Source organism: Pleurodeles waltl, chromosome 8 (assembly GCF_031143425.1).
Source record: "Pleurodeles waltl isolate 20211129_DDA chromosome 8, aPleWal1.hap1.20221129, whole genome shotgun sequence".
Lineage (NCBI taxonomy): Eukaryota > Metazoa > Chordata > Amphibia > Caudata > Salamandridae > Pleurodeles > Pleurodeles waltl.
Window position 1 is genome coordinate 89,967,774 of NC_090447.1, and position 27,728 is coordinate 89,995,501.

At 45.0% G+C, this 27,728-nt stretch overlaps 1 protein-coding gene across 1 annotated transcript in view; it reads right to left on the minus strand.

The window, feature by feature from the left end:
• CHRDL2 (chordin like 2) overlaps positions 1–27,728 on the minus strand; it is a 379,722-nt gene that overhangs the window by 211,218 nt on the left and 140,776 nt on the right. Inside the window, exon 3 of the mRNA XM_069203810.1 lies at positions 6,944–7,037. Within this exon, the coding sequence (XP_069059911.1) occupies positions 6,944–7,037 (94 nt within the window). The remainder of the gene's footprint in view (positions 1–6,943; positions 7,038–27,728) is intronic.

Genomic DNA, 27,728 nt, shown 5'->3' on the forward strand with positions numbered 1-27,728 from the left:
TTGTTTGGTCCCTACCAGATAATGCGTTACTGAAGGTAAGTAACTTGCTCATCTGCTAGAAACTTCTAGCTGCATATTCCTCACTTTTGAATGTATACCCAAGCCATACCATCCTGGCGGTGGGCTGCGGACACATTTTGGTACACTAGGAAGTCTTGTAGTCTGTACGGACCTGACTGTCTAGGCAGTGATGTTTCGCAGACGTGTGTAGAGATGCCCACGTTGCTGCCTGACAAATGTCCAGGACTGGAACACTGCGTGCCAACGCCATGGTGGCAGCTATACTCCTGGTGGAGTGGGTCCTCAAGCCCTCAGGAGGTTGCTTTTAGGGCAGTGCGTAGCAGATTTTTATACAGAGAATGACCCAGTGTGAAATGGTTTGTTTCTGTATTGCCCGACCTTTCTTTGCTCCCACATAACCTACAAAGAGTTGGTCGTCCACCAGAAACTCTTTTGTGTTTGGGTCCAGTCAGTTGAGTCACTCCTTTTCCTTAGAGGGATGATGGGGAGCAAAGAAGGTGGGCAGGGTGACAGTCTGTCCCAAATTAACTGGTGCCACCACCTTTGGAAGGAAAGAGGCACGGGTGTGAAGCACCACTTTATCACAAAACACTGTGAGATATGAAGGCATGGATGACAAAGCCTGCAGCTCACCCACCCTCCGGGCAGACGTTATGGCTGCAAGAAAGGCTGTTTTGATGTTGAGCAGCCTGAGGTGACAATTATGAAGCAGCTCAAACGGAGCACACATCAGGAATGTAAGAACCAGGTTCAGATCCCACTGAGGCATAATGGAGGGCGAAGGTGGAACCATATGTACAAGCTCTTTCAGAAACCTATTTAAACTAGGGGATTTAAATAAAGAGGGTTGGTCAGGCAGCCACAGAAAAGCGGATAGAGCAGACAGATAGCCTTAAAAAGTGCCTAGAGCAGAGCCCTCCTGGGCAAGGTACAGAATGAAAAGAACATCAGAGAGGAAAGCAGAAAGATAACTATAGACTTCGCTTTACAATATTTTACATTTTTTGCCAATGGCAGGCATATACCGTTTTGGTGAAGCAATGCCCGGCTGCCAGAATAACATTACGGACTTCGGCCGGAAGGTCAAAGGCTGTCAGCTATCGCAGCTCAATCTCCATGCATGAAGGCGCAGAGTTGACAGGTTCGGGGTGAGGACCATCCCCTGCTGCTGCTACGACATCAGATCTTCCCTAAGGGCAGCCTGATCAGAGGATCGATGCTCATTTTCAGAAGCTCTGGATACCCGACTCTCCATGCCTAATCCGGAGCCACATGGATTACTTGAGCCCAGTCATTCTTGATCTTCTCGAGAACTCTGGGCAGAAGTGATACGGGCATAAGTGTACAGGAGGCCTGATCTCCAATTGTGACAAAAAGCATTGCAGAGGGATTGCCGTCTTGGAAACTCCAACAAGCAATACTGCTGACATTGCGCATTCTCTTTGGAAGTGCACATATCTAACCAAGGCTCTTCCCACTGCTGAAAGTGTCCTTGCACCACCTCCGAATGGAGACACAGTTCGTGATCCACTAGCCATTGACAGTGGAGTTTGTCTGCCCTGGCGTTCGGAGCACCTGACAGATGTTGAACCACCGGGGTTATGCCCTGCTGTTCCAGCAATGCCCAGAGACACTTGGCTGCTTGACAAAGGGCCCATGACCCCACACGGCCCTATTTGTTGCAGTACCACATTGAGGTAATGTTGTCCATGAACACCTAGACTAACTTCCCTTTGACAGAGGGAAGAAATGCTTTTCATGCTAGCCAGATCACCCGGAGTTTCAGCAAGATTATGTGGAGTCCGGATTCCGCAGGAGACCAGAGTCCTCTGATCTCCACCTATCCCAGGGGTGATGCATAAGTCACTTCTGTCTGGTCTGGTTGGGGAAGGGAAGGAGGATGAGCCTGCCTGTAAGCCACCACTGCAGGTCTTTTGCAGTTCCCTCCAAGATCTGGACCATGTCGGAGAGATTCCCCTGATGCTATGCCCACTGGAACTTCAGGTCCCACTGCAGAGCCTGAATATGCCATCTGGCACGCTTCACCAACAGGATGCAGGAGGCCATGAGGCACAGCAGCCTCAGAGTCAGTCTCACCGAACCCAGGATAGAGGCCGAAACATCAGTATCATAACCTGAATATCCTGGACTCGCTGCTTCGGAGGATAAGCCAGAAACTGCACTGTGTCCAGAACAGCTCCGATGGAATGAAGCATCAGAGAGGGAGTCAGGTGTGACTTCGACACGTTTATAGTGAATCCCAGCAAATGCAGGAGATTCGCCGTAGTCTGGAGGTGGTAGAGGAACGCCTGGGGTGAAGCCACCTTCAACAGCCAGTCGTCGAGGTAGAGGAGGACTGAAACCCCTAAAGTGCGCAGATGAGCTGCGACCACCGCCATCACCTTGGTAAACACCTGAGGGACATTGGTAAAGCCAAAGGGGAGCACGGTAAACTGAAAGTTCTCGTGGCCTACTTTGAACCGAAGGTAACGCCTGTTGGCAGGCAAGATGGGAACGTGAAATACGTATCTTGCAAGTTACCAGCCAGCCTCCTTGGTCTATGGCAGACAAGACCTGAGCCAAAGTTAGAGTCTTAAATTTCTCCTTCTTGAGGAAGGGACTGACGGTCCGTAGGTCTAGTATAGGGCAAAGACCCTTGTTTTTTTAAGGTATGACAAAATAGTTGGAATAACAACCACTGCCTACTTCTGACAACGGAACCCTTTCTATGGCTCCCTTGGTCAAAAGAGTTGTAACTTCCTCTTGTAGCAAAGTCATATGATCCTCCGCCAGCTGTACGTGCGCTGGCGGTGATCGGTGAGGAAAGGATTGGAAAGGCAGGGCGCAGCCCTTCTTAATGATCTGCAAGACCCATGCTTCCGATGTCATGGACTACCGTGGAGGAGATGATGTTGAATTACCCCTCAGCTGGACAACCATGGTCCTGCAGAATCAAACTAGGAGGACTTTGGAGGATGCAGCTGGAGGGTTGGTGGCAGACGACTTCTGGCTTCCAGACCCTCTAGGTCTAAAGACACTGCACCCACACGAAACGCAGACTGGAGACGGGTGATCGCTGCGGGACGAAAGACTTGGCCGTAGCCCAAGAGTCCTTAAAGCTATCCAGCGCCCAAGCCTGCCTTCTCGCCAAATAAGTGAGTTCCATCGAAGAGCATGTCCATAAGTTTTGCCTGGACATCCCCCGAAAAGCCATATGTTCTCAGCCAGGCATGGTGCCGTAAGACCACTAACGTCTAAACCACTCTGCCCAGCAAGTCAGTTGTATCCAAGCCACACATAATGGTGAACTTTGCTGCATTTCTCCCATCTTTCACTGCTTGGGAGAGGACGGTCTGGGCCACCTCTGGGACCTTGCGCAACCCTATCCCTTAGGGTATGGGAATAATGGCCCAAAGGGCATGAGGTGTTCACCAACCTTAATGCCAGGCTGGTGGAAAAAAACATATTTTTCCAAGCTGGTCCAGCCTCTTGGATTTCCTGTCCAGGGTAGTGGCAGGGAATGCACCATGGGAAGTTGAGGCTTGAACTACCAAGGTCTCACCCGGGGCAGGGCAATGGCGTCGGGCAATTGTCCTGTTTACAGGAGCCCTCGTGCTGGGCTTGGACCAGGCTCCCAGCAGGACATCAGTAAGTGCCTCATTAAAGGGCAAAAGGGGTTCGGAAGAGGAATCCCCAGGCTGAAGCACTTCTGTCAAGATATTAGTCTTGACAGCCTCTGAAGGCAGTTTGAGGTCCAAGACCTCTGCTGCCCTGCACACCACCACTGCAAAATAAGCTCCCTCCTCCATAGCCACAGTAGGACGAGAAAGAATGCCAGAATCTGGAGATGCATCCAGTCCACTGGCCTCGCCTAGTTCGTCATACCAGCCCAATGATTGTTCTAACTGGTGTTCTAAAGGGTCCAGTGGCCCCTCCCATTCTTCTCCCAAGCCTGGCTGTTGACAATAAAGCTCAGGCAATGATCTGGAATATATTGGTTCAGTCGGAACCGAAATCGGCGTCGAGCAATGCTGTTCCGGCTCTGGATCGTCTGAAATCAGAATGGGGCTGGCACCACCTATGGGCACTGCCGGCGCCGGGAGCATCAGCGTCGGATCTGTAATTGGATCCAAGTGACCCCATCAGAGCCGAGGCCAAAGTTGCCGGCGTGTGCAACCTGATCCGGACTCTTCCAGCCCCACGAGGCCCGTAGGCGCACTGGCGGGGGTTGACCCGCTCTAATACGCGGCACATGGCCGTGTAAAACTCTTTTATCTGAGCGGGGATCACTCTGGCTGCTGGAAACAGGGGGAGACATGGAGTCGACTCTGGCAATCGCTCCATGGAACCGTGCCTGGAACACCAATGTTGCCGACGGACAAGGTGGAGTCAAAGTCCACTTGGACTTCTTCTACTTTTTGTGTCTCTTCTCTGTGTGTCCCAAGGACCTCAACTGGGAGGAAAAGGACTTGGGGCTCCTGGAGTGGTCCTGCGATCTTGTTTCGACTGGAACCGCCAAGGAGTCGCGCTTGATGGCATTGACTGCCGGGGCACAAGCAGCTTTAGGGATCACCACCTCAAAGCCTTCGGCGGCATGGCCCGGCAGTCCGAGCACGACTTTGAATAGTGGTCACGCTCAAGACACCATAGGCAGACACAGTAAGGGTCCGTAAATGACATGGCACTGTGACAGGCGCCACGCGGTTTGAATCCTACCTTTCTGGATGACATCCTCAACATACTTTCAAAAATATTCGATAAAATGCTGAAAAAAGCCTGTCAAAAAACGACAGCAGGGTAGCTCTCTCCGGATCAGCGCTAACTTGCGCAGAAAGAAAAGAACTGACATCAGCACACCTGGTGGCACCTATATAGGTGACCGCAATGTCAAGTCCGGTGTCAACAACGCCACGCAGAGCCGAACAGAGCCACCCAAAGGCGTGCCCAGGGGTCTGCTCACACAAACGTTTCCGAAACCAGTCTACGCCTGGGGAAATTCAAAGGTAAGGAATTTGCAGCTAGAAGTCTCTATCAGATAGTGTTATATGGGAGATCATAGTAGTAGCAAGATGAGGTTTGGGATGATTAGAAGTAGAAATGGAGGAGGGACGATGCTCTAGAAAGGGATTAGGAAGATCACAGTAGTGAAATGAGGTTTGGGATGAGTCCATTCAGGGATAATGAGGGAAGAATTTAGAAAGGGTTGTTTGTGAGATGACAGTAGTAAAACGAGGTTTGGGGTGAGCCAAGGAGGGATAGAGGAAGGAAGAGTGTAGAAAGGGTTATTTTGGAGATCGTAGTAGTAGAATGAGGTTTGGGATGAGTCAGAGTGGAGGTAGAGGATATTGAGAGAGGTATAGGATGTGCATTTGGGAGAGTCAAAGGTTTATTTCTTCTACAGTAGGAGTAAAGCAATAAATATATAGATACATATCAATATAGATGGGGCATACATGAGGAAGATAATATATTGAGATATAAACGGGGCATACATAAGGAAGATAATATATTGAGATATAAAGTGGTATTGTATAAACTCAGACTTTTAAGTGTTGCTGCATCTGAAGCTAATTTATTTGTGTATTTTTATAACTATTTGTTAGAACCTTCCCATTTAAGTCACTGATGACATTGAGACGGTTCCAATCGTGCTCAAGATCAAGTCTCTATCAGTGTTTTTTGGGAGATCATAGTAGTAAGATGAGGTTTGGGATGAGTAAAAGTAGAGATGGAGGAGGGGCGAGGCCATAGAAAGGGATGAGAGAGATCATAGTACTAAACTGAGGTTTGGGATGAGTCAAAGGAGGGATAGAGGACGGAAGAGTCTAGAAAGGGTTATTTTGGAGGTGATAGAAGAATGAGGTTTGGGATGAGTCACAGTGGAGGTAGAGGATACTGAGAGCTTTACGGGATGTGCATTTGGGACAGCCAAAGCTGTTTTTCCTTCTTCGACAGTAGGAGTAAAGTAATGAATATATAGATACATAGATATATATAGAGATGGGTCATAAGAGGGTATAAGGAAGATAATATATCAAGATATAAAGTGGTATTGTATAAACTCAGACTTTCAAGTGTTGCTGTACCTGAAGACAATTATTTTGTATTTTTGTAACTATTATTTTAACCTGCCCATTTAAGTCACTGATGCCACTGAGACGGTTCCAATCGTGCTCAAAATCAAGTCTCTGTCAGATAGAGTTAATTGGGAGATCACAGTAGTAAGACGAGGTTTGGGATGAGTCAGAGTAGAGGTAAGTGATATTGAGACAAGAATATGAAGTGTGTTTGGGAGAGTCAAAGCTTTTTTTCTTCTTTTATACCAGGAGTAATTTTTTTTCTTCTTCTACAGTGGGAGTATAGTAATAAATATATAGAGACATATCTATATAGATAGGGCATACAAGAGTATAAGGAAGATAATTAATGGAGATATAAACGTTGCGTTGTATAAATTCAGACCTCCAATTGCTGTTTATTCGTACATTTATGTAACTGTTTTTTAGAACCTGCCCATTTGAGTCACTGATGGCACTGAGACGGTTGCAGTCCTGCACAAGATCACGGGCTGGTAGCCAGGATGCTGACCCGTCACTCAGGGCCCAGTGGTCTCGTGTGTTCCTTAGCACGCCAGCATGGCGGCTCCTACCTGCTGACAGCCCCAACCAAACACCCCCGGGATGTACTGAGCAGGAGGGAGGCTCGTGTTACCCCCCGGCGCTTGCCGAGGAAGCGGAGGGGACGAGGGCGCGATGACAGCTGCTCTGAGCCCGACACAAACCCCCGGCCGCTGCTAGTTGGCGTGGCAGAGTGAAGCGCCTAGACACGCTCTGCTAGCGCTGGATCCCGCCTGGGGCCACAGCCCTCCCGCCCCGGCAGTGAAGTGAGAACTGGGGGGGCGTCAGCCAGGACTGCAACTTACCCACACACCTTGGGCAGCACTGGTGGGGGTCGGTGACGGTGTGCGCGCAGTGCACGGCCGGGCACTTCATCCGGTAGCAGCTCACGTTTGCGGTCTGTTTGAGAAAAATGAAACATGTTATAGTTTGTCTGCATTACCTGTGCCCGTGCCTCCAGCTCTTCCGTGTCTCTCTGCCGCCCCCCACCCATCCACACCACGCCGTCCTAGTTGTCTTCACCCACTATCATCCTTTCTGCCACATTTCCTGCAGTGTGCCAGGCTCTCATTCCTTCCCTTACAATGGCGTTACGAAACTTGAAGGGGTGGGGGGTCGCAATGTACCTGGAGGGGCCCCCTGCCCCCAATCAGGGTGCTGCCGCCCATGCACAGTGTGCTGTGCTGAGAAGGTCCCCTGGAGCTCGGAGGTCCCGGCTGCGGGGACCTTTGTTACACCACTGTTCTCTTATATACCACTTTCCATCTTTCGACTTTCTCTTCTATCTTCCTCCTCCCTCCTTCCCCTTCATTATGCCACCCACCCCTTTCTTCTTTGTGCTCTGTTATCTCCCCTTTCTCATTCAATGTTCCCTTTTGTCATGCCAGCATACCACCCTGCCTTGCAACTTCCGTTCTGCAGTACCGCCGTGCTTTAGTCTACCTCACTATCTTTCATGCAGCCCTCAGCTCTTATTTCGTCGCCCGCCCTATGCTACTCTCTGCACCTTCCTCAACGTCTCCCCTTCCTCGCTGGTGTTTCATCTCTTCTATGCAGCCTTCACCCCATCCCCCTTTACCTTCTCACACGGCGCCCCTTCTTTCCTCTTATCTATATCCTACCACCCAACCGCTTTCTTTCACCTTCAAAAAGTCACCACACTTATTTCATCTTTACACTCCATTACCACCATCCCTTCCTCACCTCTATGCTCTATTATCCCCCTCCTCCCCATTTTTTGCACTTTTATACAGCGCGAACTGGACCCAAGGACATTGGAGAAGTGCTTAATTTTTAAATAAAAAGGTGCCGGTGCCCAAAGCCCTCCTCTTAAACACGCGGCTGCTGCAATTAAATGTGTGAGCACGGAACACTGAGGCAGCGTAATCCTAAAGCCATCTCGGGCCTCTTCAATCCATTTACAGCCACTCCCTGCCCCTTCAGCTCACACTTGCAGCTTTCTACTTTCTCCCTTTGTGACGCTTTTTCGTTTTTCCCTTCCTCTGTCTTTCCCATATGCGTCTTTTGCTGGCAGCAAATGCTTGAAGCAGAAGAGTAAGCCCCGGCCCTCGAAAATAAGTGCCGATGCTCAGCACCGGAAACAACAAGCACAAATTAAGCGCAGCATTGGAGCTCTTAATTTGAACACCAGTTAAATTACACAAAGCAGGGACACATACCCATCTCTGTTCGGGAAGGGGAGATCAGGCGATGTGCCCAGGATCACAGGATGTTGAGCCCTCGCCGAGCCCCCTCTTACACCAGCCTACTCCTGGCCTGTTCATAATATTACGATTCCTTTCCTCCTTCTGCTTTTACCTTATTATGACACACATTCCCTTCTAATGGGTGCTGTTATATACCACCTGCCTTCCCTGGCCCCCGTTATACCATCGTCCCCAACTTGTTTCCCCTTAATTAAGCTACTTTCCATGCTTCTTCTTTCAATTCTTTTACACCACCCACATTCTGCTTTTTCTTCTGCTAAGCTATCGTTTCTCCCTTAGAAATTCCCATCTATCACGCCTATTTGTTTCTTTACTCTTCATTAGGTGCCCTGCATCCTTCTACTCTCTCCTCTAATGTGCCACCCCCTTCTTCCTCACTTTTCTATTAGCCCGCCTCATGATTTTGCCTATCCAATTTTTTACCTCCCTACTCAATTTCTTCTCTCTGTTGTGCAACCCATTTTCATTTTTCTCTACTAGTTTGCCACACTTGCTTATTTCATATTTCACTTGGACTATTATAAATCTAATAAATATTTTTTTTCTCCATTTTGTTTCTATTTTCTTGTCTTTTTCATTTTGTACATTTCTCTTTTTCATATAACCTTGCCCTTCCATGCTCGATTGCATTCTTCCTTGTCTCGCCTTCATATTTTTGTGTTTGTATTCCTTTTTAAATTACTTTCAGATTTTCATGTTTGGTTCTTTACTTATTCATTTATTCATTATTCAAACTGATATTTATTTTCAGTTTTCTTGCCACCATTTTCACTTTTTTCATTTTTCCTTTTTTTTTTACTAATCTCATCCTCCTTTTCATCTTTTCTGTTTGTTTTCCCTCATGTGGTTCAATATGTTTCTTGTTTTTTTCTTTCTTGCATTTCACACAGTCAATAATTAAACCACGCGAACACAGAGAAAATCAACAGAGAAAAACAAATGCAAAACATAAAGTTCCTGTTCTTCCTGGAAACCACTGCTGCTGCTAGTGCCTTGAAGCTCCCGCCTCCAGTGATTGAAGTCCTCAACCTGTAGCTCATCTCTGCAATTGGACATGGAGAAGATGCTCAATATAACTGAGAGGAGGTATCTATCTAAGATCCTAATAAATTGGACCTGGCCAGCCATCAAGGTGTGTATCGAGGCGACCCTTAGATCTCCCTCAGATGTGATAAAGGTGAATGGCGAGGTCTCAGGAGAGAGTTTCCTGACTAGGCGTATGGAACCACTGGTACAAGCAGATAACTACTAGGACAGACACTGTCAGTATTCAGATGAGGAGTGGCCAGCAATAGTGAGACTATTTGCAGATGATATTAAGTACTTTTTGATCTATTCAGTGCATTCACTTACAGCCGTCCTTTTGGACATTCCTTTGCAGAAATATCATTGTCAAGTGGAATTACTCCACCTCGTAAAGCTTAGGTGTTCCGAACCCCACAGACAGCTGCAACACACTTTAGACAAATACTGGTTTCAGCTGGCCTGCAGACTGTATAGAATATGCAGAGGTCAACCTTGCTGCCTCAACAAGGGACCCATACCACTGTAATGCACCACACCTGCTACATACCTTGTACAGAGACCTATATAGGTAAGGGAGGCTTGAGATTTCTTGGTGAGGCAAGATCACAAGAATAAACAGAATTCCCTTCCAGGCCTTCTCCATGTGGTCCAGACTCTATCCCTGAGACTCCCCAGGACTGCAATGCAACCCACACAGAATAACCCACTGGCATTCAATTAAGTTGGCAGAACCCTTCTCACAGTATGAACGCCCACTGGATGGTGGCCTAGGTCTTCCTTATGTGCCATACTACAAATATGCCACGCAGCGGTGCCCTGCACTAGATCTGAACAGTCACACCCCCATGAAGCCCTAGATTAAATAAGACATGATGATAAGCACACTGCATTTGATTCTGTAGCTCATCATTAGACACAGGTCTCCTGATTGCAAGTCTCTAACTTCCATGTCCATATTATTAGAATACTGGGCCATATTACATAAAATATATACAAAAACCAAATCTTATGTCCTCTATGTCCACAATACCTTCAAAGCGAGATTCCATTTCTGCTGTTTCTTATTCAGAAGTCAGGAGGTGGCAGTCCTGGTACTCTGCCCTTGATGGGGGATTTGTTTTCTGATGGAAGGCCTAAAAGCCAGTAATCAGGCACATCTGCATAAAGGCTGTACACCTGTATAGCCTTGTTCTTAGGCGGGTGGCTATCAACGTATCCAACTCTTGCACTGGGTAGGCAAGCCGAATATCTAAGATAAAGTATTTATGGATATAGCACTTCTATCGGCAACCTTCTCACAGAGTCTGACAAGAAAGACAATCTCCTCACTCTACACACTGATCAGTATCCTGTGCCTCACAAGAAACACTCCTATATGGCAGCTTTGGTAAAAAGATCTGGGTGTTGAGGTACCAGAGAAAACAAGCCTTAACATAAGGCTGAGAGCAGCAAAATCATCAATTTGCTCGCAACATAAGGGGAAGAAATCATTCCCAACTGTTACTTCACCCTGTAAAATGGAAGTGATGTTTGTGGGCCCAGACCTGTGTTGGAAATACTGCGGGAGCAGGGATTATGTTAGATTATGTAAACATTTATAGTGAGTGTATGTTCGCATACAAGTCTATCGGAGGGAGGAAATGGGTATTAATCGATCATAGGTATTATTTTCCTGTTGGACCCTGTTGTGATTCTCTTAAGAGAAATGTGGGAGACAACAGTGTTTACCCTCTCTCTCAGCATTGTCTGGTATTTTACTGTCACACCTGCTTTTAGATTCACACCTCACTGTAGCCCATACGTGGAAGCTACTCACCCCTCCTTTGAGCCCATTGTAGTGGACATAAAATGGAATATATGTGCTATGGAAAAGCTTCCAGCTCTTGTTAATGATAGAGTGGATAAACTTCAAAGGATTTTGTTACCTTTTAAGACATTTGCCAAAAGGGTCCACTTTGGGATGGGGGGCTTCCAGCTGCTGTCCTGCTACGAAGAGCTGACCTGCTGGAGTGACTTCTACCGAGGACACTGACAGTTTTGATGCTTGATGTTTATTACAATTATGCTGTGTAATCATTGCAAGTATCCGTGCCTAGCACACTAACAGCCCTTTCAGTGATAGTCACCAACGAGTGACGAACTGGTGGCAGGCTGGAGCCATTACCAGCCTTTTGTGCTTTATATTTGTCAATCCCAGTCTACAGGTAAAATTATCTAACTAAACTAGATTTTCAAACTAAGAAGGGAAATCGAATAGATGATATAGATTAAGATTTATTGGAAAATAAAATGTTTTGCTATGATTTACAATATGTTTTAAAATTACCGTTCCAAATCAAAATCTAAAGAAAAGTATTGCGGAATACATCAGATTACACATCAAATTAATCACAAACGATGACGATCAATTCTATGCTGCATTACACTTTTAGAGAATATGCCAATAATTTAGTCAGTCATATATACAGTATACTGTGGCATCACTTACATATGACACAACATCCCAGTATAGGGGGATCGAATACAATGTTTGCACACAATAAAATAGGCGTGTAAATTTTAATTAGGCAGCTAGTGTTCACATGTAAAACGAAGGGACCAATTATATTTTGCAAATATTGGAATTGTTATTTCTATAGGTTAAATTCTGTTGGAAAACGTGAGCATGTATTTGGAGATCACCTACCCATCTACCAAAACATTTACAAAAATCCTCAATATGTCCGGAAGTTGATAAAAGTGCCAAAGGTGTTCATTAATTTTCTTTAGCATCTTCAGTTTTGAAATATAAGACATAAAAAAGTAGTTTTGACAAAATAAAGGCTGAGGTATTTGCTGTTGTATCAGCATGTCCTTGTTCTTTTTTTTTAATGTGAATCACTTCCCTTAATAAACAAATGTAATGTAACCGATTTAAACCAGCAATAGTCATTGATTTGGTGGATTAATTAATTTGGTGGATTAATTAAAATCCCTGCTGTTACAATGTAAGAAAAAGTAATTGTTAGAGCTAACACCTTGATTGGCAGTTCCCCAAACATGTTTGCCTTCACCCCTCCTGTTTTTCTGAACTCGTTTTTGTTAGCTTTAGAACTCTGTGCACTCTACCACTGCTAACCAATGCTAAAGTGCTTGTGCTCTCTCCTTTAAACATGGTAAAATTGGTTTGCGCCAAATTGGCAGATTTTATTTACTTGTAAGTCCCTACTAAAGGAGTACTCAGGGCCTGTAAATTAAAGGTGACTAGTGGGCCTGCAGCACCTATTGTGCCACCCACTTAAGTAGCCTTTTCAAACATGTCTCAGACCTGACATTGCAGCCTCTATGTGCAGTTTTTACTGTTATTTCAACCTGGCAAAATAACCATTTTGCCTGGCCTAAACCGTCCTTTGTAATACCTAATGGTCACCCTTAGGATCTTTTGCCACTTTTAGAATGTTGCCACAGCAACAAGGTGATAGATGGAATAATTGACTTAATCTCAGCCACTGGGAATAGCTCGGACCACATAAACTGCTACTGAATTGGTGGCGGGTTAAACCTTACAAATGCACCTGTCTTGGACTACCATAAATATTAAAACTCTGTGAACTATATTGTCGCCCAATATCTATGGCTATTCCTGTGCACAAATCACAGCACCTGCCACCACAGGGGCAATCCTGAAAGGATTACATGCAAAAAGATATGGATAGTGCACCACTGCGCAAAGTCAGTAAAGTCCAGTAACACAACGTTGTCTTTTAAAAATCTTCATTTTTAATTATTGCTTTTTCTTGAACAAACGAGCAATCAGCCAACGCGTTTCGTCCTACACAAAATGACTTCTTCAGGGCTCGGAAAGTCCTTGTGCCTTCCTGACTTCCTATTCTCTGTGGTGTTTTGTTCTGGTGTGGCCGACGGAGAACATTGGCGCTGTTCTTTCTGGCGCTTAAGCGGCTTCCAGTGCATCAGAACGACAAACAGTTTGAGGATTTTGGTGAGCTCTGTGTGAGTCACACTGCTCCGGGAGCGGGGCTGGATGATGCATCCTGCCGGCAGCCCTCCGGGTATCAGTCACTGCTCTCTGGCTCAGGGTCTCCTCTTGATTGAAGATGCTCGGGGTCCTCCTCTGCTTCTCGAGCTTCTCCACTACGGCTTCCTCTCCTTCGGCTGTCTCTTCGGCATTGCCCGTTATCTCGTGACTCCTGAGCCAGCAGAGGCGGTGGGGTGGTGGTACACAGGATTACATAGAACTAATGGATACAGGATCACAGTGCTGAGGTGGCCAGAGCCAGGATTCAGAGGCATTTCATGATGGAAGTAACCCAGAAAGAAGACAAGGTCAGGTAGCTGCATCAGGAAAAAAAGCAATTGAGATGGACTAGCAGCTGAGAGGAGATGACAAGAGGCGGAGTCACGAGATAACGGGCAATGCCGAAGAGACAGCCGAAGGAGAGGAAGCCGTAGTGGAGAAGCTCGAGAAGCGGAGGAGGACCCCGAGCATCTTCAATCAAGAGGAGACCCTGAGCCAGAGAGCAGTGACTGATACCCGGAGGGCTGCCGGCAGGATGCATCATCCAGCCCCGCTCCCGGAGCAGTGTGACTCACACAGAGCTCACCAAAATCCTCAAACTGTTTGTCGTTCTGATGCACTGGAAGCCGCTTAAGCGCCAGAACGAACAGCGCCAATGTTCTCCGTCGGCCACACCAGAACAAAACACCACAAAGAATAAGAAGTCAGGAAGGCACAAGGACTTTCCGAGCCCTTAAGAAGTCCTTTTGTGTAGGACGAAACACGTTGGCTGATTGCTCGTTTGTTCAAGAAAAAGCAATAATAAAAAATGAAGATTTTTAAAAGACAACGTTGTGTTACTGGACTTTACTGACTTTGCGCAGTGGTGCACTATCCATATCTTTTAGTTCGGACCACATCCCATTGTTTTTTGCCCAACACGCCACCTCAGTTTGGACCCTGTCCTATGCAAATCAGCCTTAACCCTGCTCCTCAAGGGAACAGTCCAGCCCGAACTGCCAGGCCAGGTCATCTCTGAACCGGAATACAAGCAACCTAGGACGAGTTTCGCCCTGATAAGGACTCATCAGCCAGGTATAGCGTGATTCCTGTGGCACAGTGAGCAGGGGACCTACGTCTGGGCATACCCGTCGCAATTAGAGCATCAGTGGCAACAACAAGGTGATGAATGGAATGCTTGAATTAATCTCAGCCACTGGCTCATGAGCCCATAAAAAGGGTGTAGCCGGTCCTGGATTCTTGGTGTTTCAGTTCAAGAAGGACCTGGTGTCGCAGTTTGGACTGAAACAAGTTCTTCCACAAGCAGGTGTCTGTGGATTAACTCCCCAGTTTTCTATTCAACAACTTGAGCTGTAACATTCTGTAGTTATGAAAAAAGTACACATGAAACCATCTTCATGGAATCAAAGCTGTAAAACATAAAGCATTTATCTCACGAAATATCAAAATGAGGGGGTCCTTTTTTGCTACAGAATTTTTAGTTAGTGCTCTAGGAAGCTAAAAAGGATACACATTTTCTATGAGTTCTCAGATATCTTGCTCATCTATTCCAGTAAAACATTCTAACATGTAGAGCGAAACGTGTACTTCCTACGCCAGCAGCAGCCGACCAAGTAACTTCCTACTGATCAAGTGCAGATTGATCATCAGTTCTAATGAACAACTAGAGCGCTAACATTCTAAAATGATGCCCAAAAACAGATATGCTAACTAAATAAAGAATTCACAGTGTGAGGAGGGTGGGACTTGTAGGGGGTGGGGCCTCGTGCTGAGAAGTAGCTACGAGGCACTTCTGACCCCAATCCCTCCCCTCACCAAACCTCCTCCACCTAAAAACCAATAAATAAATTGCTCGCTGAGACTGGCGCCAATGTCAAGGGGTGCTTTCACATGGGGACATTAGCTGTTCAAAGCCTCGAAAGACAAGCTGGAAATCCACTATTTGCAGTGGTTTCCAGCTCGTTTTCATTGCCACAGTGTGATCTTGTCTCTTCACTGTGTGACCCTGTGAAGGGAGCTGACATTGTGTGACACACGGTGGCACCACTTGAGTTGGCAGGCCTGCAAGTACGTGGCAAACGTGGGGGAGATGTTTTTTTCTTTTCTTAATTTCAAGTATCTTAGAGATTGGACATGGAGTAACATGAACTGAATTTGTGTTTCTTCCATCTTGAAATGACGTCGTCATACCCCACGTGACTGATGTTGTTTCGCTGCTTCAATAAAGAATTGTGAGCTTTGCACTAAAAGGCAGGGAACATTCCCGGAGACCTGTTACCATGCTGCACCTAACAAAGGACAAACTAACTGTATCAGACGGTCTTGTATTCAACATTACAAACTGCATTACCCCAGTAACCTGTGAGAACCACTGAGTTCAATGTGATAGGACTATGAGAGAATTCTCAAAAGTATTCTGTAGTAAAAAGTTTCTTCTTGCTCGTCCCTTATTGGTGCATATCCTGAGAATCATGTAGTTGTGTAGAAATGTATGAATTCCTTTGCCTAAAGTACTATACAAGGACTTACTTTCTTCTGACTGCCAATGCCCCCCATTTCCCATTCTTAGAATGTGAATCTATGCTAGAAATACTCATGAGCTTTAGTGAGTTCTTTGTACTTCTGATTTGCATGCTTTGCTGCTAACCTTTTTCATAATTTTGGGCCATATGCACTAAAGCATTTTCCCATAGACACAGAATGGGTAAAATCCTTTGGTACATCTGGCCCTTTGTGATTTTTAGTGGGTCTACATGAGCACAGTGAAATTCTGTTCAAGGCACAATCCATAAATCCATATGTAAGTTAAAAAAATCTCCCTGCACATCCTGTATGATTCTGGGATATGCAAGAGTGTTTTATTCAATTCTGTCCAAAAGTGGGGGTCATCGCCCATTTGGCATAAAGTTAGCCAGATAAAAGATTTTATCATCTTTAGAAAGTTTAGAGATTAGCTATCTACCTTCCTTATCATGATTATTTTCCAGGCAGCGGATACCTGCTGTTTAGAAATCAACGTGATGACACCATTCTTTTTTCTAACGGCTGGGAAGAATGCAACTGTATCAAAACCAACTATAGGAATAATTTCCCCCAGTCTTGTTTCTTGTAGAATGATGTCACTTTTGAGTTTACAACAGTAAATAATTTTTCTTCTCTTAAACAGGTAGTTTCTTCCTTTAGTATTCAAGGAGATTACCTTAATTGTTCTAGAGGACACGGATTATTAAGCATGTTGGTGTATACATGATGTAGAAAGAAATTAAGGTATAAGTGACCCAGCAATACTGGTAATCTATCTATCTATCTATCTATCTATCTATCTATCTATCTATCTATCTATCTATCTATCTATAGATATCTATCTATATATATATATATCCTATATATAGACATCTATCTATATATATATATCCTAAATATATATATATATATATATATATATATATATATATATATATATATATATATATATAGAGAGAGAGAGAGAGAGAGAGAGAGAGAGAGAGAGAGAGAGAGAGATATGAATACCTGGAATACTAGTGATGTATTAGAAGATACCTCCCATCTGAAACAGAGACTGTTGAAATGACATCATTGACTCCTAATGGAACCCCCATAAAGAAGTAACAGCTGCACAGATGAAATATTCATCGTGGCCAAACAACATCACAATTCTTTAAGACAGTACACTGTGTGCCAAAGGTTGAGAAATACTGATGAGGGAAAACGAGGAAAAGAAGAAGGGGGAGAAGGGAAAATAATGATAATAGTAATATTGGCACCAGAATATCAATCCTAGAAAGAAACATCAAACTCAAATCAACTCCTGTCCCTCCAAATCAACCCCTCCTCCCCTTTCATGAAACTAGAAGGCAGTGGAGGCCAGGAGCAACCCCTCTGCTCCCCCCTCCAAAAAAGGACCTGACCTCCGAACGCTGGACAAAAAATGATGAGCACACATATTGAATATAAGCTTCCTATGTAAAAATATAAACTGATATTATAGACATAATAATATCTGGCACAAAAAGACACAATACAACATGCTACAATGTCCTAATTTTGTGAAACAACAAGAGATACAGCATTGCATCCAGTGGTTAATTTGTAAAAAAAAGAAAATGTGCTGTGCCCAAAGCCCTCCTCTGAAACACGCAGCAGCTGCATTTAAATGTGCGACCACAGATTACTGAGGCAGCGTAATCCTAAAGCTATCCCAGGCCTCTTTATTCCATTTACAGCCACTCCCCACCCCTTCAGCTCACTCTTGCAGCTTTTGACTTTCTCCCTTTGTGACCGTTTCTGTCTTTCTTTCCCCAGTCTTTCACATATGTGTCTTTTGTCGCAGCAATTGCCTGCTGCAGAAAAATAAGTACGATCACTCAGAAATAATTGCCAGTGCCCCCCCCCCCCAACAGACAACCACCAGCTCAAATTAAGCACTGGTTGCATCTAGCAACCAACATTATCAGGAATATATATATATAAATACACTTTAAAATCAAACAGCCATATTAAAACTGACAATTAACTGGATTTAACTGTGAACAGACCTATGCAGTGTTGATAAGGCATGCTTTAGGTCTCATATTTTGCAAACATGAATATACTAATCTGAAACTTACAGTAGCTATATATACATGGTCCTTGAACCTGAAGAACAGCAAGCAAACAATACATTGAAAACTTGAAATGATTATCAACAGAATGTATCAATAGTAGTCATTGTTTAGTACCACATAATTTATATTATAATACCCTGACTACCTATAGTATAATTAAGAAACCATACTGTATTCATGGAGATTTTTAAGATACAAGTTCAGTTCATATGGTTCATAAAATATCAGGCCTTTCCCTACATGGACAAATCTCATTTTAGATGGACTTGCAATAATGTGTTAAGTGAGTTCAATTCTGATCTTAGGGCTAAGAAGCCTTTCCTGCGTATAACTTTCGCTTTGACGAGGTCTTGTGATCTGCCTATTTTTGTTCCATTTCACGTCATTGATATGATTTTTCGTCATTTGATCAAAGAGGTCTCAGTGTTGTGGCATTCATTCCTGGTCTAGATAGGAATCTTATGGACTCCTTCAACCTTGAAGGCATTGTCAAATGAAATACCTAAAGTATGTAGAATCCATGATGTAAAAAATGTATACAGTCCTTAGCCGCAGATTCTGAATTTTCTGGTAGCCCAAAGATCCTGAGATTTCCACACCTGTTTCTATCCTCTAATTCTGTTAACTCCCTGCACGTTATTGCTACTTCCTTCACAAGAATATCTGTTTTCTTAGCAAAGGGCAATTGGGTTTCCTCTGTTTTAATTATTCTCGTTTCAGCCTTGTCCATTCTGTTTGTTAATCATTTAAAGTCATTCCTCAAAGTCATTTGTAGGAATTCAATGTTTGAATTTATGCTCTTGGTAATGAATTGAAGCTTGCTGAATTTTGTAGAATAATCTCCATGCTGGTGTCTGGTTTTCCTTCAATAGGATAGTCTGGGATGGGTGATTCTTATTTGGATATTTTACTGCCAGGTTTCTGATCTTTTAGGTCGTCCTTGTGTTTAAGCTTCTGCCATTTTGCTCACTGGGAGTGCTGTGCTCAACTTGGAGATGGTATTAAGATATTGGTGTATGACTCGTAGAGACTGCTTTTTCCTTGGGTAGAACGCAATGGCAATAAAAGTTGTCAAAGAGCCACCAGAACAAGAACCCTTAAAACATATTTGGCATTAGAAGAAAATAGTTCAAGGTGATCTTATACACTGGAGATAATGCTTTGGAGACATTCCATATCTCTGGATTCATTAAACATCCCAAAGCGTAAGCTCACCAAACCCGGAAAAACATACACTCAGCAGACACTCAGAGAACAGACACTGATTGGCTCCATATGTAAGAGCCATGCTATGCTACAACAGCTGATGAATACAAAGCATCCCCAGGACAGGAAATGATTAGGTATAAAGGCACATAGCATCAGTCATCAGCGTGGAGCCAGTAATAAGATATTGCAGACTGGGTGATAAATTACCATTAGACATATCAGATGCTACAGCGTCTGTATTTTATAAAGCACGATGGCTCATCTTCTAACTGCAAAGGCATAGGAGACATCTTGTTCTAGATCAAGAATCTTTACTGATTTTTGTGAGGCACTGTAATCTCGCCGTTTTACATACATTGTGACAGATTTCTGCAAGGATTCTTGGTATAGTACAACAGTTTTTTAAATGCCTGGGAGACATTTAGCACATTTGTACACACCTAAACCATCACATTATTCCACCAAAGGGTAGCATTCAAAGAAAGCGTGGTCATGTGAAGCCAACTTGTGTACATGAATAAGGCATCAATTTGACTGGCCATGTATTGCAGATGCCCTGCGTACAATGGAGCTTGTTTGTTAATAATAGCAGTAAGGGGTCATATAATTGAGAGGCAGTCTGCCTTGAATATGAGGCCAGAGCACTGGGGTGAAACTGTTTTAAAGTACCTCAATTTAACATAGGAATATGCAATGCCAAATGGCCGAACGGCCCAACTTGTGTTCTGACTTCTTTGTTCTCTCCTGAGCTGCTAGGGCCATATGGCTTTGCTGCATTTATGAGCAGATAACTTTGGGGACTGCAAGTCAATTCAGCCAGGAAGCCACATTCCCAAGTAAGCATGGCACCCCATTCAAATTCCTCTAGCGTGTGAACGATAAGAAGTGTCTAAGAAGTATAAATCTCCGTTTGTTGTATGTGTCACAGAGGAGCTCCGTATTCAGACGGCCATCTTGATGGTTGCAGGCCATGCCCCTTGCTGCCCAAGCTCTTTTTTCCCTTGCGTGAAACCTCGCCCTACCGATAGAAATTTAGATCTCACCCTACTGGTAGAAAACCTAGACCTCACCCTAATGTTAGCAAATGGAATAATGTTCAGAGTGAGGATTCCTAGTCAAAAAGGAAGATAATCCTGGAGTCACCCGATGACTTCAGCTGAGCTATTTCTGTAATTATCTGGGGAATTCATCCCAAACCATCCTGAAGTACTGGGCCGGCTTTAGGGCAGTGGATGCGGTGCGGGCGCACCAGGTGCTGACCTGGATTGGGGGGCGCTGACCTCAGGGGGGTGCTGTGTTTAGCAATGACATTCAAAACTTGCGATTTAAAAGCACTTGCTGAAAAGTTCCTTGTGCGTTCAGCCTTCAGGAAACAATTAAAATGTCTAATTAACGTTCCTGCTATAGGGAGAGAGACAGGAGTTTGGTCTAGCGGCAGCTTTGACTCGCCATAAAGTAGTGGAGAGGGTTAATATGCCTGCTACAAACAACAGAACTATATTTTATGTGGATAGCTGAGTGGATTAGTAAAGCCAGCCGTGACCTGGCATTTAAAACAAATGAACTGTATGTGAAAGGGGGGCAATGTAGAGATGAGGAGCACACTTGCTGGGTGGCGGTGAGGGAATCTGAGGATGTGGCCATGGGGTGGGGGGGGCAAAAAAGACTGTCGCACAGGGCACCACCAGTGCTGAAGCCGGTCCTGCCGAGGTATGTGTATAGGGCAAGATATTTAAATGAGATGACTCTACAGTCATCACAGAAACTACTCGAGGATGAGTTCCTGACTACTTCAGTGGAAAACAAGTGATGATCTTTTACTACTGCAAGATGATCCCAGGATGATTTCAGGATACGGCTGGATTACTCCAGGATGGGTTCCAGATTACTTTGGTGAAAAACATGTGAAGATATTTTACTACTGCAAGATGATCTCATGATGATCTCAGGATTAGGCTGTATTAAACCAGGATAATCCTAGGAGTATTTCAGGATGGGGATGTACTACACCGAAGTGTTGCGTTACTCAATGATGATCCCAGAATTACTTTAGTATGGACTGTAATAGACTATGATGATTTCATGATGGGGATATATTACATCAGGTTGCATCTGGCTAAATTAATGCATGATGATTTCATATGGCGAAGGTATTACTCTACGGTGATCATTCATAGTAATTATTAAACATTGTTTAAAATACTGTGGAAGTTAAGAATTCCACTTTTTTTCCTTTTTTTTTCTTTTTCTGCAGAGCAGATCACAGCTACATAAAACACAAATAACTGCTTCAAAGGCAGACTCCAAAAAAGAGTGGATTCCTTTTCTTAACAGAATAAAACAACTCACAGCCTGCTCCATGGAGGCATGCGCTGCCCATTGTCACCATGAACGAGTACTCAGCATACAATCACAAGGGTCTAACCACAGGGAGCTATCCTGATTGCCTGAAAGCAGCAATTCAGAATTCATCTAAGAGAAGGCCGTCCATAGACCCTTCTGATTAGCTTGAAAGAAGTCATTCACCCTAGCACTGTCCTTCCTCAACCCGTCACAGATTGAGATCAGACGGATGGGCAGGTATTCCCTCAGCAGTTCATGGATCACCATAGGATACTTTTAGCTGCTAACTATTTTATGTGTGCACAGAAAACAGAGGAGTAAACCTGAAAAGGCAGACTTCGCTTTGAATTTAATTCAGCTTATCACAGACAATTTACCCAGCCTTACCTTTGAGTTTAGTTTACTCCAGGTCAAATCAATGATTACTACTTTACAGGTATTCTATGATCATCACATTGCTATTATACCTTAATGGCATGGGTGTGTTAAGTTATTACACAAAACGGAGAACCATTAATAACATTAATGCACTCCTTTTAATCCTGCCTCACCTCTATTCTTTCATTTTAATCTTTGTCACTCCAGTCAAGTAATTTTGCTGACAGCAGATGTTAAACTGTAAGTGTAGGGGTTGGCATCATGAGTGCAGGATTAGTGATGCCTGAGTCACTGTGCTTGCACGAGGCTGCTCAAGGTGTAAGTAAGCCTCCAAGTGGTTTTGTGAGTGGTCATGTGGGTGCTGCAGTTCAGTGGTGGTGTACCTGAGGGATGCTAGCTACAGAAAGTGGCAGTAGTGGGTGACTGGTCTTGGGGTTGTGGGTTGTATACCTAGCTGATTGAGTGTGGTTTGATCACATGATATGAGCGGCCACGGATCTTGTGAGGGAAGAAAGAAAAAGCGTTTTGTGTGGCTCATGGGAATTTTGAGTGGTTTCAGTACGTAGTGTCAGAGAGGTCCGCAACCCGAGAAGGTGCTGGATGTATGTGAATGACAGCTGTGGTTCAAATGGGCTGAGGATGGTTATATGATATATGTAGGTGAAGGCGAGCTTTTTTGGGCGGTCAGTGATGTTCTGAGTGGAGGCTGTGAGTGGCTGCAGATGAGTAATGCAACTGGATTACTTTATAAATGTGGATGAATAGTGCAGTGAGTGTGGTGTAAAGGGTGGAGAGGAGTCGGAACAACGCATGCTGGAACCACGTATGCCTAAACAACACGGTCGGAACAACAACCGTGTTGTTACCACAAATGCCTTTCCCGCGAATGCCTTAACAACAATTTTGCATTGTAAGGCATTCCTGGTAAAGGCATGCGTGAACGGCATGCGTGGTTCCAGCATGCAACTCCCCCCACCCCTAAAACAATCGTACCCCAACCCCCAGTCCTAAAAACAATTCTACCACTACCCCAAACCCCACCCCTAAAACTTAAACTACCCCTGCCTCTAAAACTACAGCGACCCCCACCCCCTAAAACCTAAACTACCCGACCCCCCACCCCGCCCCTAAAAAATAAAAATACCCAAACCCCCACCCCTAAAACTACAACAACCCCCTACCCCGCCCCTAAAACTACTGCAATCCCCCTCAAACCTAAACTACCCCAACCACGCCCCTCAAAACTAAAAATACCCCACCCCTAAAACTACTGCAACCCCCACCCCTAAAACCTAAACTACCCTGACCCCCCACCCTACCCCTAAAAATTAAAAATACCCCAATCCCCCACCCCTGCCCCTAAACCTACAGCGACCCACCCACCACACCCCTAAAACTACCGTGATTGCCCACCCCTTAAAATCTAAACTACCCCGACCCCCAACCCTGCCCCTAAAAACTAAAAATACCCCGACACCCCTACCCTTGCCTCTAAAACTACCCGACCCCCCACCCCGTCCATAAAACTACCCGACCCCCCACCATGCACCTAAAAACTAACAATACTCCGACCCTCCCACTCCCACCCCTAAAACTACCGTGACCCCCACCTCACCTAAAACCTAAACTACCCCGACCCCCCACCCCACCCCACCCCTAAAAGCTAAAAATACCCCGACCCCGCCCCTAAACCTAAGCTACCCAGACCCCCACCCCAAAAACGAAAAATACCCCGACCCCCCTACCCCGCCCCTTAAACTACAGCGACCCCCCACCCCGCCCCTAAAACTAAAAATGCCCCGACCCCTCACCCTGCCCCTAAAACAGCTCCAGCCTCACTTACCTGATCGCATCCTCTGACGAAGCCGACTCCCTTCTTCTGTGTCTTAACCACGCATGTGCGCTGTTCAGCACATGCGTGGTTAAGGCACCGAACAAGGAAGTTGTGGTTAACAAAAGCACTGTTCCGCAGGAATGTAGAAAGAGAAACTGCAACTTACTATGAAGGACATTGCTGGATGGTGCGAGTGATATGAGGTGGGCGGCGTTGCTGGGGATGAGTAGTCGTGCTGTCAAGAACTTTGGTAAGTAGGGAGCGGTATGGGCTGCAATTGATGAGAAGTAGTGAATGAGTGTTACAAGTTGCAGAGTTGTGAGTGATGGCACGTTGGGATGTGAGAAGTGAAAGAAAAGTTGTGAGTGGCTCGGTCATGCTGTGTGGGGCAGGATAGAGTTACGCACAGCTGAGAATGAGATGTGACTAAATGGTTTATGTGAGTGATTACATGGGTGAGTGGTGTTTAATATAGCTAAAATGGGTGAATGGTGGGAGCAATCTGGACAGTGTGTGAATGGCTGCAGCTCATTGCTGGTGTGAGTGAAGGATGGGTGTGGCTTGTGTTGCTGACTACTGGTGGGGATGACTGGTGTTGCTGAATAGCTGAGAGTGAATGATACATGTAGCTGAAGGCGAGCGATTTGATTAAAAGGTGATAAAAGCTGTTCCAATTGAGGTTGTAGTCAAGTGACAACAATAATTCTTCTGAGGAGTGGTGTAGTTGCTGGGTGGGAAAATGACAGAATGAGTGGCTACTGCAGAGGTGAGTAATGAAAGTGATGTGACTTGTCAAGGGATACACATGCTATAGTAATGTGGCAAGGGGTAAAGCTAGTGGTTGAGAGGAGAAACAGTTGTGCGGCAAGTTATCCTGTTTCTGTATAGTAGTGTAAGTCGTTGGACTCAAATAAAGTGATGTTGCAGCAGCCATAAAGCAAGTGAACGGAGCGAGTGACGGATGCAGTAAGTGGTGCTGTGAGCCTATTTCATAGTTCGGGTCACTTTAATTAAGCGATTCTGCGGCCACAGCCAACTTTTGCATCATTATGGATTTGCCACATTTGCCACATAATCCATTATCTGTAGCATAATCTGCTGATTTTAACAAAAAGATTGTTACTAACTCAAACAGACCAAAAGTTACAAATCATATGGACTCATGTTCCTGTGCACCAGAAGGCTTTTGGCCAGATTGGCTGAACTCCTTTCAGTTGTTTATTGCTGTGTTGTTAAATTGGTAGCAATTAAGGTGAAATCTTTTGTCAGACACTGTCACCAGGTGTGAAAATGACGGTGATAAATTAATACTATCACAAAATGTGCTACTGCTTTTCATTTTCCTCTGCTGCGTGCAGAGTTTACCCTTCCATCCTCAAGCTTTTCCTGAGAACAGCGCAGGCCAATCCCGGCATTCATGCAGTTAAAATGTTAAAACAAGGCCTATCACAGCCCAAATGCAAGGGTTACTTGAGACTGGCAACAGTCTTAATAGCCAATCAGCTGCTAAGCCAGTGCCCAGCCAGGGCAGAGTTGGCACCAATCACCGCCGTCTCTTGAGCCATGTGACCAGGTGAGGTAGCCAACGAATCTGGCGATTGGCACTGGAGAATGAACCCAAGTGATGGATCATTTGAAGCGGAGCTTCTCCAAGTGAAATGAAAAAAAGCATACAGAAGTTATCATAAAGAAAGTCAACAACCGTGCACGTCTTAGGCCACAGAACAAGGTATGGGTGGACTCTCGAGTTTTCGTTCACAGACTCGGCCCAACCGACTGGCACGTACCCTGTGCTATGTTAATGACAAGGCACAAGACATGTATGTAGCTCCCTGGTAACTCGTGCTCTCCAACATCCAGCAGCAGCCCCCGACTCTTCAGTCACAGCCTCAGGTCTCCATCTTTGAATTTTGAAATGGAAGGCTTCTCTTACTTTAGGATGCTGCTATAACTTTCTATTGAAAAGTGTGGAAGGTGGTTTTTATTTTTCCATCACAGAGGACAACTGGATTTTGTTTTCTACAAATGAGTGTAGGAATGCCCCAAATGTTGTCAAGACTTCACTGATTACATACACCTTCCTGTCACACACCCTTTTCGTCCCTCTGCTAACCATCCTTCCTGTCTGTTTGTCACTCCCTTTTAGCCACCCCATCATCAATCACTGCCTTCTGCTGCCACTAATACTGCCCAGTTCCTATCACTCACTCCAGTCCTGCCTCAGTTTGTCCCTCTCCTTGCTCCCAACATTGTCTTCTTCCTGTCATGACCTCATATCCGGTCACCATTCTGTAATCCTGTGTTGGCACCAAAAAGACCCCTTTTAAAATCTGTTGTCCTCTTATGTAAGCCATCCATCTCTTCTTCTACCCTCTCCTGTGTCCCCCAACGCGGCCTTCACCTGCCCCTAATTCACTCCTCCCACACACCCCTATTCTCAACCATGGCCATCATGCATCTCATTCCCTTTCCTGTCACCTGTACACAACACCTCCCATCTCCCACCCGTCACATGTCTCCTTTCACTCACCCCGCCACTCATCAGCTATAACACACATATTCCCTGCTCCCACCTGTGGCCCATCCCTTGGCTGCCCCTTAGGCTATGAATTCACAGCTCTCCCATATTTAAAGATATACTCTCACAACTAACTATGTCAACTTATTTCTTCTCTCATCTACAATTTACTTCTCCTGTGACTTGACTCGGCTACATTCTACTAGCCGTTCTCACAACATCTGTCCAGTGTCGCTCATTCCCTGTCCACTTCTGTCAATCAAAACCATCACATTCTGCCACCTGTCCTTCGATCCACTATGCTCTAATCTCATCGCCTTCCATGAACCTATAATATTCATACCTGGCCTCTTCTGCCATAATCCCTTCCTATTGTCTATTCTGTTGCAATGTCACACTCATTAGTCTGTCCTGACAACCTGCTCCCTTCCGTCAGCCTGCCTTCTTTGCTGACAATGTGTGCTTTAGAGACCAAAACTATTTTGCTTTTAGCCAATTATTTTTTTAGATTCATGCATGTCTGACAGGTTTCCTAACAAAGTTTTGTGAAAAACATGACAAAATAATAACATTGATAAAGCAAAAAGGCTGGTGATCATCGCCAGACCCCTTGGCTTTGCCATTGTTTGTTTTGTGTTCTAATATATTAAAACCCTTTCAAGAAGACACAATTTACTCAAAAATGTGCATATATGTTAATATTTAAAGACTAAAATGAGGGTGGTACTAGAAATACATCATGGTAATTTTCGAGAAATGCTTCCTTGGCAAGACCACATGAGATTCCGCCCAACCTGTCACTTTCTGACATAGCTGTGACCATTGCTAAGCATTAGCATCATTGTAAGTGAGTGACTCGGTGGCCCCTGGGAAGACGGGTGGGGAAGTTGCTTTCAGTCACTGTTTGTGCTATCTTGAGAAGACAGTACGCTAAGGTTTGTCAGACGTCTGAGTGAGAATGGGGCTGGGGACTTGAGTCGAGAACAAACAGTTCTTTTGTGTGTGTGTTGGTGGGGGTAAGGGTGGGGAGTTGGTAGTAGTATGGCACAAAATGAGGAGAATTGGCAAAGCCAATAGGTCTCGCCTACGTGAGAGCTACTGGTACTGTCAATGTCTTTCAGCCATGTGGAACGGTAGCGTGGCAGCTGGTCGGCATGATGAAAAGTTAGTGCGTGGCATATAGGATAGTGGCTTAGATTGAACTGGTGTAAAGTGGCATACAGCAGAGTAGAGTGGCATAGACTGGAGTGGCATAGCGTAGAGTGGCGTAGATAGGCATTACATGGAGTGGCACAGAGCGATATAGAGTGGGGTGGTGTAGAGCATCGTTGCTTGGAGTGGCAGAGTGTCGTAGTGTGGCATTGTGTGGAGTGGAGCAGAGTGAAGTGACTGAGTGGTGTGGTGCACAGTGGAGT